Source organism: Dunckerocampus dactyliophorus, chromosome 19 (genome assembly GCF_027744805.1).
Source record: "Dunckerocampus dactyliophorus isolate RoL2022-P2 chromosome 19, RoL_Ddac_1.1, whole genome shotgun sequence".
NCBI lineage: Eukaryota > Metazoa > Chordata > Actinopteri > Syngnathiformes > Syngnathidae > Dunckerocampus > Dunckerocampus dactyliophorus.
This window is the reverse complement of record NC_072837.1, coordinates 18,182,002-18,197,500: the sequence shown is the minus strand read 5'-3', so window position 1 is coordinate 18,197,500 and position 15,499 is coordinate 18,182,002. Positions and strand designations below refer to the sequence as shown.

At 40.4% G+C, this 15,499-nt stretch overlaps 2 protein-coding genes and 1 long non-coding RNA gene across 6 annotated transcripts in view; 1 reads left to right on the top strand and 2 right to left on the bottom strand.

Annotated features, from left to right (window-relative positions):
- dpf3 (double PHD fingers 3) overlaps window positions 1-9,692 on the top strand; it is a 25,521-nt gene extending 15,829 nt beyond the window's left edge. Inside the window, exons 5-12 of one of the 4 annotated variants that reach the window (XM_054761994.1) lie at window positions 2,502-2,597; window positions 2,680-2,752; window positions 3,112-3,153; window positions 5,654-5,794; window positions 5,872-6,000; window positions 7,056-7,168; window positions 7,253-7,334; window positions 7,525-9,692. In XM_054761994.1, the coding sequence (XP_054617969.1) occupies window positions 2,502-2,597; window positions 2,680-2,752; window positions 3,112-3,153; window positions 5,654-5,794; window positions 5,872-6,000; window positions 7,056-7,168; window positions 7,253-7,334; window positions 7,525-7,592 (744 nt within the window). In that variant the 3' untranslated portion in view covers window positions 7,593-9,692. The remainder of the gene's footprint in view (window positions 1-2,501; window positions 2,598-2,679; window positions 2,753-3,111; window positions 3,154-5,653; window positions 5,795-5,871; window positions 6,001-7,055; window positions 7,169-7,252; window positions 7,335-7,524) is intronic. The other 3 variants (XM_054761996.1, XM_054761995.1, XM_054761997.1) reach the window with 3 other exon arrangements.
- On the bottom strand, window positions 8,602-10,882 carry LOC129172360 (uncharacterized). The gene is made up of 3 exons (XR_008566987.1): window positions 10,680-10,882; window positions 10,244-10,439; window positions 8,602-9,710 (listed from the first exon to the last, which is right to left on the bottom strand). It is a non-coding gene; the product is annotated as an uncharacterized LOC129172360 (long non-coding RNA).
- Window positions 10,883-11,694: 812 nt separating this feature from the next.
- On the bottom strand, window positions 11,695-14,951 carry ccn2a (cellular communication network factor 2a). Its single transcript, XM_054761723.1, has 5 exons — window positions 14,640-14,951; window positions 14,350-14,566; window positions 14,027-14,281; window positions 13,713-13,924; window positions 11,695-12,739 (listed from the first exon to the last, which is right to left on the bottom strand). The coding sequence occupies exons 1-5, from the start codon at window positions 14,700-14,702 to the stop codon at window positions 12,443-12,445; spliced, it is 1,044 nt and encodes a 347-aa protein (XP_054617698.1). The 5' UTR covers window positions 14,703-14,951; the 3' UTR covers window positions 11,695-12,442.
- Between the last annotated feature and the right edge of the window lie 548 nt (window positions 14,952-15,499).

The window sequence follows — 15,499 nt, the reverse complement described above, 5'->3', positions numbered from 1 at the left end:
AGGTATTTACTTTTGTATGGAAATACAGGTTTAGTTACTTTTGTATAGAGATATAGGTGTTTACTTTTGTATGAAAATACAGGTTTAGTTACTTTTGTATGGAGATACAGGTGTTTACTTTTTTATTAAAATACAGGTTTAGTTACTTTTGTATGGAGATACAGGTGTTTACTTTTTTATTAAAATACAGGTTTAGTTACTTTTGTATGGATATACAGGTGTTTACTTTTGTCTGAAAATACAGGTTTAGTTACTTTTGTATGGAGATACAGGTGTTTACTTTTGTATGAAAATACAGGTTTAGTTACTTTTGTATGGAGATACAGGTGTTTACTTTTTTATTAAAATACAGGTTTAGTTACTTTTGTATGGAGATACAGGTGTTTACTTTTTTATTAAAATACAGGTTTAGTTACTTTTGTATGGATATACAGGTGTTTACTTTTGTCTGAAAATACAGGTTTAGTTACTTTTGTATGGAGATACAGGTGTTTACTTTTCAAGATTCAAGATTCAAGAGAGTTTTATTGTCATGTGCATAGTAAAACAGCAGTTATACCATGCAATGAAAATCTTATTCTGTTCATTCTCCCAAGAAAAGAAAGAAAACAAATGAAAGAATAAGAACATAAGAAACATAAACACATAAACATATATACCAATAAATTAAGCAACAACAACAGAAGAGACATTAATACAAGTAAATAATACAAATAAATAAATAAATAAATAGAGTTTTGTATGAAAATACAGGTTTAGTTACTTTTGTATGGAGATATAGGTGTTTACTTTTGTATGAAAATACAGGTTTAGTTACTTTTGTATGGAGATACAGGTGTTTACTTTTGTATGGAGATACAGGTGTTTACTTTTGTATGGAGATACAGGTGTTTACTTTTGTATGGAGATATAGGTGTTTACTTTTTTATGAAAATACAGGTTTAGTTACTTTTGTATGGAGATACAGGTGTTTACTTTTTTATGAAAATACAGGTTTAGTTACTTTTGTATGGAGATACAGGTGTTTACTTTTGTATGGAGATACAGGTTTAGCTACTTTTGTATAGGCTGTGCGCCCTCTAGTGGCCGTAGATATGTACAACCTGTAACAGAGTGTTATTGCAATACAGTGTTTCCTCGCTTATCGCGGGGAATAGGTTCCCAAAATAGCCCACAATAAGTGAAATCCGCGAAGTAGCCAACTTTATTTGTCTACCATTATCAGATGTGTTTTAAGGCTGTCGAGCCCCTCACAATACACTTTATACACTTTTCTCAGACAGGCATTCACATTCGCATTCTCCCATTTCTCTCTCATTTAAACACTCTCACAGTTCAAAGTTGGTTTGAATTTTAATGATCAATATACTAGACTGGACACAATAAATAATGAAGTCACTCACGCATATTCACTGCTCCGACCATCCTGGCGCAGTTAAGCTGTAGCGTTTTTGTATCCTTGTTAAAACTTATTCCTCCTGCCGTCGTCCTCCTCGTCTTACTCCTTGAACCAAAGTTTCATTTAGCCAGTTTAGCTTCTTGTACTTCTATTGTTTGTTGGCGGTTAGCTAGCAGCTCACGCAGTTCGCCAGCGACGGCACGAAGGAGATTGATTGACAATGGTTCACAGCCAATCAGGATGCAGAACACAATGGGCGGGTTCTCCCGTAGCCAATGAGGACAGTTGGGGCTCTATATCTGGCCGGCTATTGTCTGCTGCGGGTTCCTAATATGCTCGTGCAGGCACGTAAACACACTGAGACAGGTGGAGTATACAACACCCTCTACTGGTTGCAGCAGTAAATACAATAGCAGACACAGCAGAGCACCGATAGATCGCTCTAATACGCCACAAGGACACAGAACACAATGCATGCTGTTGAAAAAAATTAAAACTCAAAAAACCCACGAATCCGCGAAACGTGAACTGCGATGTAGCGAGGGAACACTGTACACTAACCCCTTGCTATATTGTGATTTTTCAAAAATTAATAATCACTGGTTGAATACATAATTTGTATTTTTTTAAAGCATGCATATTCTTGGCCTAAATTAAGCATTTTCAAGAATAAAAATAGCTAAATGATCTAACAAAATGAACTAAAATACAAATACCAGGCGGAATATGCATTGTTATTGTGAATATAGTCCCGGCAATAGACTCCTCACTAAGGTTCCGTAGGGGACACATTTCCTGTGACACCACTGAAGCAGGAGTTTTATTCATGTCTTACATGGCTTATTTACTCTTATTCTGTCGACTATATTGGGTAATACGAGTGTAAATGTGACTACAGGAGCGTTATTTCATGTCTTGAGGGCTCTAATAATGTTTTCAAAACGTATTTAGAAGACTGTAAACAGGTTTCCTATGCCATAACTACGAAAATAATCCTTTGTTATATTCACTTATCGCGGTCGAACCGATTAACCGCGATAAAAAAGGATTATTGTACTAAGCAGCATTTATAAACCTCTCTTTTTGCTTGTTTGCTGTGTAGAGGGTTCTCGAGGCCGAGGAAAACGGCGACGGCTTTCAGGATGACGAAGACTTTGAAGTGGACACTCCTAAGAGGAAGAACAGAAACAGGGGGAAAGTGAGTCACCACTCATGATACTTCAACGCGGTTACACCGCCATCTTGTGGCGTTACTTGAAAACGCATGTTGTGTTTTCCAGAACAGAGGGTCCAGTCGTAAGAAGGCAGAAGCTGCGAGCGTGGACGACCAGGACAAACCTTACGTTTGCGACAGTAAGAGAAGAAACATCTTTTTTAAAAAACAAAAAATACAAATATATCTATACGTATTTCTGGTACTTGTTCGTTAATTCGCACAGTCTGGACATGCGAGTGTGGCTGTGATAACATTTCAAGTCACTTCCTGTCACGTGTCAGTGATAGCCCCGCTCCTCGTGTTCGTAAAAAAAAAAAAGCATGAAAAGACTTTGCTGTTCAGCCCTCATCAGCATGCGACTCTCCTCCACAGGAAGGATGCGGACTGACGAATGAACCTTTTATAGGAGGAAAAAAACGAAAACATTATCTCATCCCCATTTTCCTGTCTGTCTGTCTCTTTTTTTTTTTTTGCTTGTGTGTCTCCTCTGTTCCAGATAGACACAAACAAAAGCATAACTCAAAACAGGCTGAAGAAGGTATCGGAACCCGGGGCACTGTGTTTCTTATCCAACAACCCGCGTGCTGTTTGCAGATATCTAACATGGAAACGTGCTGAATGTAAAATGCATGGCATCAACGCTTTACCACGTGGCTGTAGTGAAACATGCTAACTTGGTAGCTGGCTGGCTTCGACGCGTGCATGTTTCCCACTCCTCTCCCTTATTGTACTGTATTCCTGTTTCCACGTTGTTTCCATTCACGTATGACTCACAAGTCCTGTGGATATTTGTTTCGTAGAAAAGGAGCCACACGGAGGGCCACTCTAAACATAAAAAAGGCGTACATTTATGAGAAATAAGTCACAAAGTTACGGGAATAAAGTTATAACGTGACATAAATTGTGCTTTTTTGAGAGAAACGGGTTGTAATATTATGAAAAATATTAACATACAAGTTGTAAGTACTGTAAAGACTTGTGATATTACCGCCGTAAAGTCGTTACGTGGCGAGGAAAATGTTGCAATTATGTGAAAAAAGGTAAAAAAAAAAAAAAAAAAAAAACATGTTTTATGAGAACAAATATTGTAGTATGAGGACAAAATGTATATTTTTTAGGGAAACGTCAATATGATAAGAATAAAAGGTGTACACCAGGGGTGTACACCAGGGGTGTCCAAAGTGCGGCCCGCGGCTGTGATTTTATCGGCCCACAGCACAGTCTCAAAATGTAATTTAACACCTAAAAAAACCCACAACAGCAGCAAAAATGGGAAAATCAATCAAAAGTCCAAATATTAAGAGAAGAGCTGTAATCTAGCGAGGAGAAAAAGCCATCATGTCACAAGAATAAAGTAAAAGTATGAGGAAAAATGTCATTTTAGTAGCACGGCGTTGAAATATTAAAGACAAAAGTTTTTTTTGTAAAGAAAAAAACAATGAATAAAGTTGTCATTTTTGGAAACTGAAGTTGGGGGAAAATTTATAACACAGGAATAAAGTCAAAATATTAGGAGAAAATATGTACAAGAAGAAAGTTGAAATGTTTGGAAAATTATACCAAAAAATTAACAGCAGAAATTTGACCAGAGTAAGATCAAAATATTAAGAGAAAAAAAACAAGTTTTCTAATCAGAAAAAGTTTCAATTTTATGAGAATAAACTTGTAAAATTAGGAAAATTATCATCTTAGTAACATTGTTGAAATAAAAAAAAACTATACATTATTGTTACAAAAGATATAAAGTTATAATTACGAGAAGAAAATTTACAAGAGGAAAGCTGAAATGAAAAAAACAGCTGTCATTTTACGGGAATAAAGACAAAATATTAAGAAAAAAGTCATCATCGAATGAAGAACAAAAGCTGCAATTTTACTAGAATAAAATATTATTATGGAAAAACGTCATTTTTAGGAGCATTTCACATACATTCCAAAAGCTACATGGAAAAAGTCTGGACACCTCTGGTGTACACGTTCAATAAAAATGAGTTGAACTAATTAAAAATGCCAATACCGTCATCACATTATGTGCTACAACAACGTTATGCAAAAATGACCAGAAACACGTCCTTGCGCTGCAACATCAAAGTTGTAACATTCAAAGTCGCAAAGGTACATACAACAAGGAATAAAGTTGTAGTGTCACACAAATCGTGTTTTTGAGAGTTACGAAATGATGAAAAATAGTAAGATACAAGTTGTAAGAAGTTTAAAGAGTCACAATATCGCGACAGGAAAATTGGTTATGTCACTAGGATTTTAAAAAGTTGTGGAAAAAAGAAAAAAAAAAACACAAAAAAAGTTTTAATATGAGAAAAAAATGACTTTTTAGGCAACAAAAAGTATAAAAGGCGTACGCGTTTCAACAAAATATCACAACAATAAAGCTGTAATACAAATAATGTTGAAAAAATAGGAAAAATCGATAGAGTTGCAATATTACAAAAGTAAAGTCATGATGTTACTACAATAAACTTTTTATAGTGTGAAAAAAATGAAAAAAGTTGTGATATGAGGGGAAAAAAGTCGTATTTTATTTAGGGAAAAAATGCGCAATGTGACGGTGGGTGTGTTCGAGAACAAAAAACCTGAAACATTACATCAATAATGTGTTACACATTCCATTTGACATTTAAAAAGTTAGAACATTCCAAAAATAAAGCATGTTTTGAAGCAAAAAAGTAACAATAAAGTCATGATGTTGTATTAGGAGAGTGTTCCGTGGCAACATGACCTTTGCCCTCACACTGTATTATTAACTACATTCATTCTTAATTGAGTTTTTTAATGTCATGCCGTACAATGATGCCTCTTTTCTTCCTAATATGTTTTGGCTTTAGTGGAAAAATACATGGCTAACTTTATTCCCATAAAATGATGACTTCATCATAGTTGTATGACTTGTTTGGCCATCGTGCTCCTTTCTAGTTTTCCAATATGAACTAAAGTAGCAATGTTAAAGCAGTCATGACTGAGATAAGGTGTAGCAGGTGTAGCAGGTGTAGCAGGTGTGAATGTGTTTTTTTTATGCGCAGTCTGTGGGAAGCGCTACAAGAACCGTCCTGGCCTGAGCTACCACTACACACACACACACCTGGCCGAGGAGGAGGGTGAGGAGGAGAAGGAAAGTGATCCGGCCCCGTCTCCACCGCCACGCACCTCCGAGAACCACAAACGTACGCCGCAAGACTAGAACCCATCCTTCACAAATACAACAATCACTGCTAACGCGTGTGTGTGTGTGTGATTGCAGCTCAGAAGGGTCCAGACGGTGTCATCATTCCCAACGACTACTGCGACTTCTGCCTTGGAGACCAGGACTCCAACAGGAAAACGGGCCGAGCCGAGGAGCTGGTGTCCTGCTCCGACTGCGGACGCTCGGGTGAGTCCTTGCTCCAGAAACGCTGTGAAGTCACTAGGGGGCAGCGTGGAGCCAGAAAGTTGGGGTACCTGCCTGTGTTGCCAGGGAGCAGGAGGCGCTAACTTCCGTAGCTTGAGCTAATGCTCAATCTTTCACTAATCCCACACTTTACACGATAACATACATCGTTATAAACATGAAGCCAGCCAATTAGCTTAGCATTTGCTCAGAAAAGATTTCAAAGCTCGATCATCGGGAGGTAAAATCAGCAAAAAAACAAAGTGGAAGGAACACTTCTCGCGCTAAAGCGCTAACTGGCGCTACGTTGCAGGCCTTCCTGAGTCACTAATACTGCTAGCCTGACATGATAACAACAAGAGGCTTTTTTAAGTTGATCACAATTACAAGCTAGCCGATGCGACGGAGTATTAGGGCCACATTGAAAAAAAAAATCAGAGATTTCGAGAATAAAGTCGCAAATTTATGAGACTAAAGTAGTACATTTATGAGGAAAAAAGGCGCAAATTTACAAGGAAAAAGTCGTAATATTACCTTTGCCCAAGGCCAAGGGTCACAAAAGGCCCCTCTTTTCACAGCTGTCTCAGGCAATGCCTGTTGCGACGAAGTATTAAAATAATCGGAGATTTTCAGAATAAAGTTACAGGCATTGCCTGAGACGGCTATAAAAAGGGGGGACTTGTGTCACCGTTGGCCCTGGGCATGTGTGTGTGTGGGGGGGGGGGGGGGGGGGGTAAGGAAGGCGGAAGTGAGATGTTGCTAACCTATGCTAATCGCTTTGTACTCAACTGCTCTGTTTTGCTGCCACGTTATAAATAAAAGCTTGCCTGAAGCACGAGGAAAGTTTCCTTCCTTCCTGAAGAGCTATGCTGGATTTTCCCTGACACGTATGACACCATCACACCTCATATTACCACTTTATTCTCCTACATTTACCACTTTATTCTCCTACATTTACCACTTTATTCTCGAAATGACAGATTATTTTTTTTCCAGTGTGGCCCCAATACTCCGTCTGCTTTAAAGTGAAGCTATCGTTTGTCCGTGCGTGTACGCAGGTCACCCAACATGTCTGCAGTTCACGGACAACATGATGCACGCCGTGAGGACGTACCAGTGGCAGTGCATCGAGTGCAAGTCATGCAGCCTCTGCGGCACCTCGGAGAATGACGTACGTACTTGACTGTTGCGGCGTGGATTTCGGGGGGGATTTGTGTTTGCGCCAGAAGGCGTTAAGCGTGGCGTTTCCGTGCAGGACCAGCTGCTGTTCTGCGACGACTGCGACAGAGGCTACCACATGTACTGCCTGAAGCCGCCCATGACGCAGCCGCCTGATGGTATGACAAAAGAAGATGGAAAACAGCTCACATTTTTAAAGACTATTTTATCTATTTTTATTATTAATTCTTACAATATATATATTTTTATTATTGTATATTTTTTAAATTGATATTATATGTATAATATAATATTGGAATGTTATTTATGTTATTGTGATCATATTTTACACCCCGTGTCGTTCTACAGGAAGCTGGAGTTGTCACGTGTGTCTGGACTTGCTGAAGGACAAGGCGTCGTCCTGTGGAGAAGCATAACCCCCCCCGGGATACATTGCGGCCGTCTGCACCCGTGCATTCCTGCCAGTTACCATAAATGCTCTAATTAGAGCTGGGACGTTTATATTATATTGAAAACAAGTTCTTTTTTTGTTACCTTGATCATGATTTGGAGTGCATGAGAAAGCGGAAAGGGAGAACGTCGCACACTTTGACCACATGGTCATTTATGAAGTCGATTCCACGACGCGGCAGCAGCAACACAACCAATGTTGTAATAGCGGTAAGGAGCAACGTTTTCAAGTGCATGCAGAGCTCAGAGATACTTCAAATGCAGCAATGTTGTGGAGGTATTTAAAAAAAAAAAAAAGAAAAAACCACCACAGGACCTGGCGACCACAGTAGGAAATTGAATGGAGGTGTTAATTGGAGCATTTAGGGTATGTTTGCACATGTGGTGTCCACATACATTAGACGCCATGGAGGGTTTTTCGGGGGGGGCCGTGTTCTGCCCGCAACACTGCCGCCATCATTCTACCTCACCACTCGGAGCAAGCGTCAAAAATCTTTGCATTTAGGAGAAATCGTAAGTGCGGTGCATACGCAAGGTCAACACCACCTTGATAAGTTGCAAGTCCCCCGTCGTGCAAATGTGACATTTTCACACAGATCTAAGAGTGCGTCGCTAGATCGATCATCCCCTTTTTTATGACGTCATTAAGGCTTCGCTACACATCTTAAAAACAAATCCCGGAGCTCAGCTACACACGTGGAAGCTGCAAGGCTGTGTTGGCTTTCTCTATTCCGTTAATCCACCGTGTTAGCGCTCATGCCGTGTGTGCGTGTTTTGAAACTGCTACCACTCCACTGACGCACTCCAGAGTTAGTTGCGACATTTCGCACAGCTTTTGTGGGCAAAATGAAACATCTTTTCCCTTCCTTCCTCCTTCAGACTGTTGATGTGCGATCACACGTCTGCTTTGTGTGTCCTTGCAGTTCCACGTCACCGATGCCCAGCTATGACGTTCACTTGCAGACAATCGTAGGGGTTTTGTGTGTGTTTTATATCTCCGTGTCATCTGATGACAGCAGCGTGTCCTATTTTTGTTACGTAACTTGTTTGTTGGTTTTGCTGTAATAAAGATTTTTGCAAAAAAAAAAAACAACGTATCAAATTTAATTTGCCATACAAATACACAGTAGTGACATATGAAAATATAGAAAATATACGCTTAGGACATGTACCACACCAGTGCTTATACAACTTTATACACCACCTACCGCCTCAACAATATTTTTCTTTGCACGTACCATCGTTTTTGCCTCCGTTACTTACCGTCACGGCTTAGCAAAATTTGTGTCCAATCCGAATTAATAAAAAGTTCACCACGAATGCCAAAGATTGTCCGAGAAGTGTTTCTTGTGCGTGGCAATATGGCGGCCACGTGGCGTCACAAGTCATTGACCAATGGGCTATCCAGATTTTTTTCGTACAGATCAGTGAGTTCATACGTCGCACCCGCCCGTGCAAGCCGCTGAAGCCACAGAGAGGCCATCTTACCACTCACATCTCGTACGTCGCAGACTACGTTGGCACAGCGTACATAGTGTACAAAGCAGATGAAGAGGCTTGCAGAACATCTATTTTAAAATAAAAAGCATTAAAGCCCCATCAGCCCCATTGGCAGAAATGAGCTTCTCCTCCTCCAAAGTTGTGACAACTTCCTTCAGATGTGTGACTCGTCTTTTTAACCGAAGCGACTTTTGCTGCAACACCTTCACTTTCTTCTGCAGGCTATCAATTTGGACGAAGGCTTCATCAAGTCTCCTTTTGACTGTTCTTGGACTTTGCAGTGTAGCATAGCAGTGATCATCAAGGATGGCAGATGAACTTGGTGAATCTTGGGGGGCTGTGTTGTTTGCTTCCTCCTCCTCATCCAAACTTGGTTGAGCATAGTTTCTTTCCTTTGGAGGTTTTCTGCAGGGTTTCGGTATCTAGAAAACAAAAGCTAAGGGGTGGAAATTTTGCCACTTTCATACATTTCACAGGACATGGATCATAATTGCTACAGTGGGTCGTAAATTTATTACCTTTTTTTCTTTCTCTCATGATATATTTTTAAATGAATCATTTTCCTTAAGATGTCATCAAAACACCTTCATAAAAATGAAAAAACAAACAAATTAATACTCCAAGCAAACAGTCATGTTGCTTTGCATGTTATACTGGACTAGAACAGTAGTCGTGTAGAAATTCATTAGGAACACAAAAATGTTCAATTTGACAAGATGATTTCATTCTTTTTCCTTATATTTTCAGTTTAATATTTTAATATTCATTCATTGATTTTATTCAGTCATTTTTTAAAGCCTCAATTAGGCATCAATAATGAGGTGGTTTCATTGGGACAGAAATATGAAGGGAAAAAAATAGTACAAAAACTTTTTTTGGAAATTAATGGCAGCACTGAAATTAAATGACCCCAAAATGGTGCTAATGGAGATATCAACAGAAAAAGGAGAAATGTTAAAAGCATTACAATTAAGCTTAAAAATATCACATCTGTGTTATAAATCTTACTATTTCAGTTTAATGCATTACTAAAAACTCTCAACAGAAAATACTGAAGTTGAAAAATGTCTCCATGGTAATTGTTAGGAGTAAGAAAATGAAATTGTAAAATGCATACCTTCTGCAAATGCCTTGGAAACTGGAAAACTGTGGGAACTGCATCCTTTTTGAGACGTGTTGTTTGGCCAGTTCTGTCAAAACATGCTGCTTCGAAGTGGTCACTACAAAGGACTGATTTACGTGTTGGTGTCCACAGATCTCGTCTCATGTTTACGAGCCATGATGCCAGCAACTGTCGACGGCTAAACGGAAACCTACACAGGAAAAGGTGAAAATAAAGAAATACATATATCATGATATCACAAAAACTACGTAAATTTCCTACTAGCTATTATAGAGCTATATAAACGTATCAATTCTGGACATACATTTAATCAGAGGAATTTTACACGATCGAAAATATCTGAGATCGACAGTGCAAAACACCGTCGCCTTGATCAAAGCCTTACACCTATCCAAATACCCTTAGATTATCCAATTTCAATCATACTTACAGGTGAAATGTTCGTCCACAGCCTTTGAACTGGCGATTTGTGCAGTTAATAGCTGCACATGCAGGCATCTTAAGGCAAAATTTGTGTCCAATCCGAATTAATAAAAGAAGTTCACCACGAATGCAAAAGATTGTCCGAGAAGTGTTTCTTGAGAGTGGCAATATGGCGGCCGTGTGGCTTCACAAGTCATCGCCAATGGGCTATCCAGATGTATCATACAGATCAGTGGGGAAAAAACTGTAAACACTTCCTCATTCACTTCTTCTACGGACTCATTCGCTAAGAGCCGCACCCAGCAAGCAACACGTCACCGCCCTCTGCAGCCCATAACCCCGAACAGCAGCTCAGAACCACACGATACACCGGTCGCTACAATATGTTACAAATCTTCCAAAAACGTGTTTAACAATGACTTCTTCTTTGAAAGGTAAACAAAATAATTATATTATTATAATATTGGGACATTATAATGATAAAGGGTTAGAAAGGATTACATTAGTTTATGTTACGCTAATCGTGGCATCAAAAACGGCATTTTCAATGGAACACTTGGAAAACAAAGATGCCAACTCTAAGCAATCTGACATGTGGCCAGCGTCTGTCAAATCGATTGAATGAGAGCAGGTGTAGTGCGCGAATCAGCCGCTAGAGGACGACAGACAACCGCAAACTACAGTAGACGCTTGCACGTAAATACGTTTTCCCTTGATGGTATTGCAACAAAATGGACATCAGAGGGCGCCCCCTGTTGGTCCATAGCTTAGTTTGTTGAAGGCCCTCAATTTATGCATCAAGATCATCATCAGAATATATCACTGAACACTTCATTAGGTACACGATGTAATGAGATCCTGGCTTTACAAAGATGAAAGCTCATTTTAGAAGTATTTAACAATATGTTTATGATTATGATTGTAGTTTGCAGTGGTGAAGTATTTACAGGCGTATGATTCTTCATCTGGCAGACATCTATCTTTAAACTGACTTCACAGAAGCAAAGAAAGAAAGGCAGCTGTCGTGTTTGTATCAAAAAATATAACATTTTTATTTCCAGCTACAAAGTGAAACATGTAACAATGTGTCACACTTCTCAATAAAATAGTACAAAATACTGTCGTCCAAAAAACACTAATGATACATTTTCCAAAGCACAGAACAAATTTGGCTTTTAAATTAACTTACACTGTACAAATATATACATCATTTACACAAACAAAGAATGAAATAACAATTCTTCCAGTCTTTTCGTTCTATTTATGTACAAAATAGACTCTTTTGTTTCCTTCTTCTTTTTCTCAGTGCGTCCTAACTTTTTTTTTTTTTTCCTCCTCAGGACGGAAACTCATACACACACACAAAACACACACACACATATTCAGCCATGTTTGCAGAGGGGAAGAAGAACAGTGGCCTGCTGTGGTCTGCAGACGCCCTCTATGGGCGGGGGGAGTTACTACACACCTCATTTAGAGAGGAGGTCAAAATTGAGCGTAAAAAATGGACGGTTTGGTTTGGAAAGCTGCCCAAACCAAAATGGACGTGATAGTGCAGGAATCTCTCTGAGCTGCAAGGCAACTCTCAGTCTGAGCTTTGAAAGTGCACCAGCCGCACACAACGACACAGACACCACACGTGTCCGACTACTTTTTCAGCAAAGAACGTCAAAATAAAAGACAAAACTTGCAGGCGTTTGATATACCGAGCTGCGAGATGAGACGTTTTCAAGTCACAAAGCTGCCGTGTGGTCGCCCCCTGGTGGCCCCTCACGCCATGTCGCCCATCATCTTCTTGTAGTACATGGACTCGAAGATGTCGTTCTCGCCGGGGCAGTTGTGGTGGCAGGCGCACGACTTGATGAACATCATGTGCTTCTTCATCACCTGCCCGTCGGGGCACTTGAACTCCATGGGCAGGGTGGTGGTCCGGTGGGGGGTGCAGCAGCGGCCGTCCAGGCACACGCCGCAGAACTTGGGCCTGTAGGACTTGGTGGTGGTGCAGCCGGAGATCTCAAACTTCATGGGCTTGGAGAGTCTTGGGGTGCGGATGCATTTTTTCCCTTTCTGACAAAAAAAAAAAAAAGAACAAAAATTAAATTAAATTGAATCACATTTTATTTTATTTGAATAAAATTACAATTTCAATTGTTAAATTAAATATTAATCAATTGTATTGTATTTAACTTAATTGTTTTCTGTCTGCCAGAAAAAATATATCATATATTTATATATTTTAATTCAATGTAATTTTATTTCAATCAATGCATTAGTATTTTATTTTTTATTATTTTATTTTATTCAATTTTATTTTTTATCTATGTATTTTATTTAACATACATTTTATCTGCCCAAAAGTGCCTTTTTCCCCTTTCTGATATTTTTATTTTATATTATATATTTATATCTAAATGTAATTTTATTGTAATAACAATTTTATTAAATTGTATTTTATTACATTTAAAAAAAATAAATTTATTTTATTTAACTTCATTTATTTTTGCTCAAAAGTGCATTTTCCCCTTTCTGCCAACAGTTTTTATATTATATATTTTAATTTAATTTAATTAAAAAATATGAAATATTATTTGATTACATCGTATTTTATTATATTTTTTATACATTTATTTTAACTTAATTTTATTTTGCCAAAAAAAGGACAAATTTTTCCCCTTTCTGAGAAAAATATTTCATTATATATATTTTTTATTTTATTACCTAAAATGTTATTTAAATATATGCAATATTATTCTATGAAATTCTATTTTATTACATTTTATTTTCTACACATTTATTTTATTTAACTTAATTTCATTTTAACCCCAAAAAAGACAATATTATATTTTATTTGCTCCCATTTTGCAAAATAATGATATTTGATGATAGAAGAGCAATAGTGAGAGCAGTTTTCCCTTTCTGCCAACAAAAGGACAATGACTTTTCGAATGTTGACTTCATTAAACATAATCCTATTTTGATAACTGCAATGTTGCTGTATTAAAATTGCACTCTATTAGTTACGTGCGGATGTAAGACTTACCCTGATGCTCTGCTCCAGCTGGGACTCGCAGGGCCGCACCATGCAAAGCCGGGTCTGCTTCTCCAGGCGGCACTCGCGGTTATCGTTGGTGACCCGGGTGGAGATCCCCAGGCCGCAGGTCTTGGAGCAGGCGCTCCATTCGGTGGTCTGAACCAGGCAGTTCTCCCTCATCATGGAGGGATCTGGACCGTAGGTCTCTTCTTGGCGGTAAGCTGTGTGGACAAGAAGAACATTAGGATAAGGGAAGCTTGTTTTAAGAGTGTGTGTTTGCATGTGCGTGTGTGGGGTGGGATGGGGCGGGGGGGCTCACTCACCAGGCAAAACAGACCCCATGAAGCTGTTTGTGTGCTGCGGAGCGTCGCACACCCACTCCTCACAGCACTTGCCGGGCACCTTGACCCGTCTGGGCATGGGGCAGTCGGGACTGGGGAGGCGCACGTCCATGGAGCAGAGGGGGACGCAGCCCACCGCTCCGTCCAGGCAGGTACACTGGTACTTGCAGCTGCTCTGGAAGCTCTCGCCGCTTTTGTACACCATTCCTCCAAACACACAGGTGGCGCCCTCTCTCGCTGGAACAAAACACACGGTCACCATCCAGCTCATCAAACATGCTTTAAAAGGCCGGGGGGGGGCTCACCTGTGCAGACTCCGATGCGTCTATTGATGGGGGAGCCGAAGTCGCAGTAGAGGCCCTTGTGGGGGTCGCAGGCGTCCCTCTCGGTGCACAGCTCCCCCATCTGCTTGGCACAAACCCTGCAGCAGCCGCAGCCGTCCGGCACCAGGCTCACGCCGGGGGCGCAGCGAGGGGGGTCCGCGGGGCACGTGCACTGGCCGCTGCACTCTTGGCCTGCAGCCTGGACGCAACAAAGACGCTTAGTTGGGCGCAGGACGGACGCTAGCAGACACCAAGAGAAGGTGAGGACTTACCATGCAGGAGAAGACGATGCACACAAAAGGCAGGAAAAGCACTTTCTTCATCCCGGCGAGCATCTTTTTTCTTTCTGGAACTTTTGAAAAGATTCTTCCTGGAAGTCGGTGGAGGGGATAAGCCTTGCTGTCCTTCGGAGCGAGTAGAAAGCGTCCGCGATCGAGTGGATCTCGTGTCTGAGGAGGTGGACTCCGGGGTGAAAGCTAGAGTTTAGCTTCGGTTGGTCCGACGGCTCGGTCTGAGTTCTGGTCGGAGCGCGGCGCCGCTTTTATGGCCGTCGGCCCTCGTGGCGACACGTCACCGAGGAGGAGGGAAGAGGGAGGGGGGTGCGGGGGGTCTGAATGGAGAGCCAGCCCTGGACAAACATGGACATGCTTGGCATTCTTTCCTGGCTTCCTGAACCCCCCCACCAACCCCCTCCCCCCCAGACATCCCACATTCCTGCCGTCTGAAGCGCAACACCGCCGCCCCCCCACACCCTCAAGCTGCTTTCATCTGGAAAGGTGAAGTCTGCTCGGAGGCCTGGGACCCCACACTGGGAATTCCTCAAGTCTGACTTCACAAACGCGCTATAAATATCAATTTAAGAAAAAAAAGGCAAAGGAGAAGTGAAGAAAAGGAAGGCGGTGTGGTATTTTTAGGGGGGGGAAAAGTGTTTTATTGTTTTTCGTGCTGAACTTATTTTTACACTCATATGAGTGATCTATTAGGTGTGGGGGCGTCCTAACTTTTTCCAACGTGGGCCACATAGACAAAAAGAATGAAGGCGTTTTGATATGACACATTTTGTCAAAGTGTATTGTTATTATTAATAGTAACAATTTTTGCTCATTTCACACCAATGCCATGAGGTCACATG

Bases quoted from the DNA above. Each gene is read 5' to 3' on its own strand.
- ccn2a (XM_054761723.1), bottom strand. From the start codon at position 14,702: ATGCTCGCCGGGATGAAGAAAGTGCTTTTCCTGCCTTTTGTGTGCATC. The intron at 14,282-14,349 runs GTGAGCCCCCCC...GTTTTGTTCCAG, and splicing joins ACGCATCGGAGTCTGCACAG to CGAGAGAGGGCGCCACCTGT. The intron at 13,925-14,026 runs GTGAGTGAGCCC...TTGTCCACACAG, and splicing joins CATGGGGTCTGTTTTGCCTG to CTTACCGCCAAGAAGAGACC.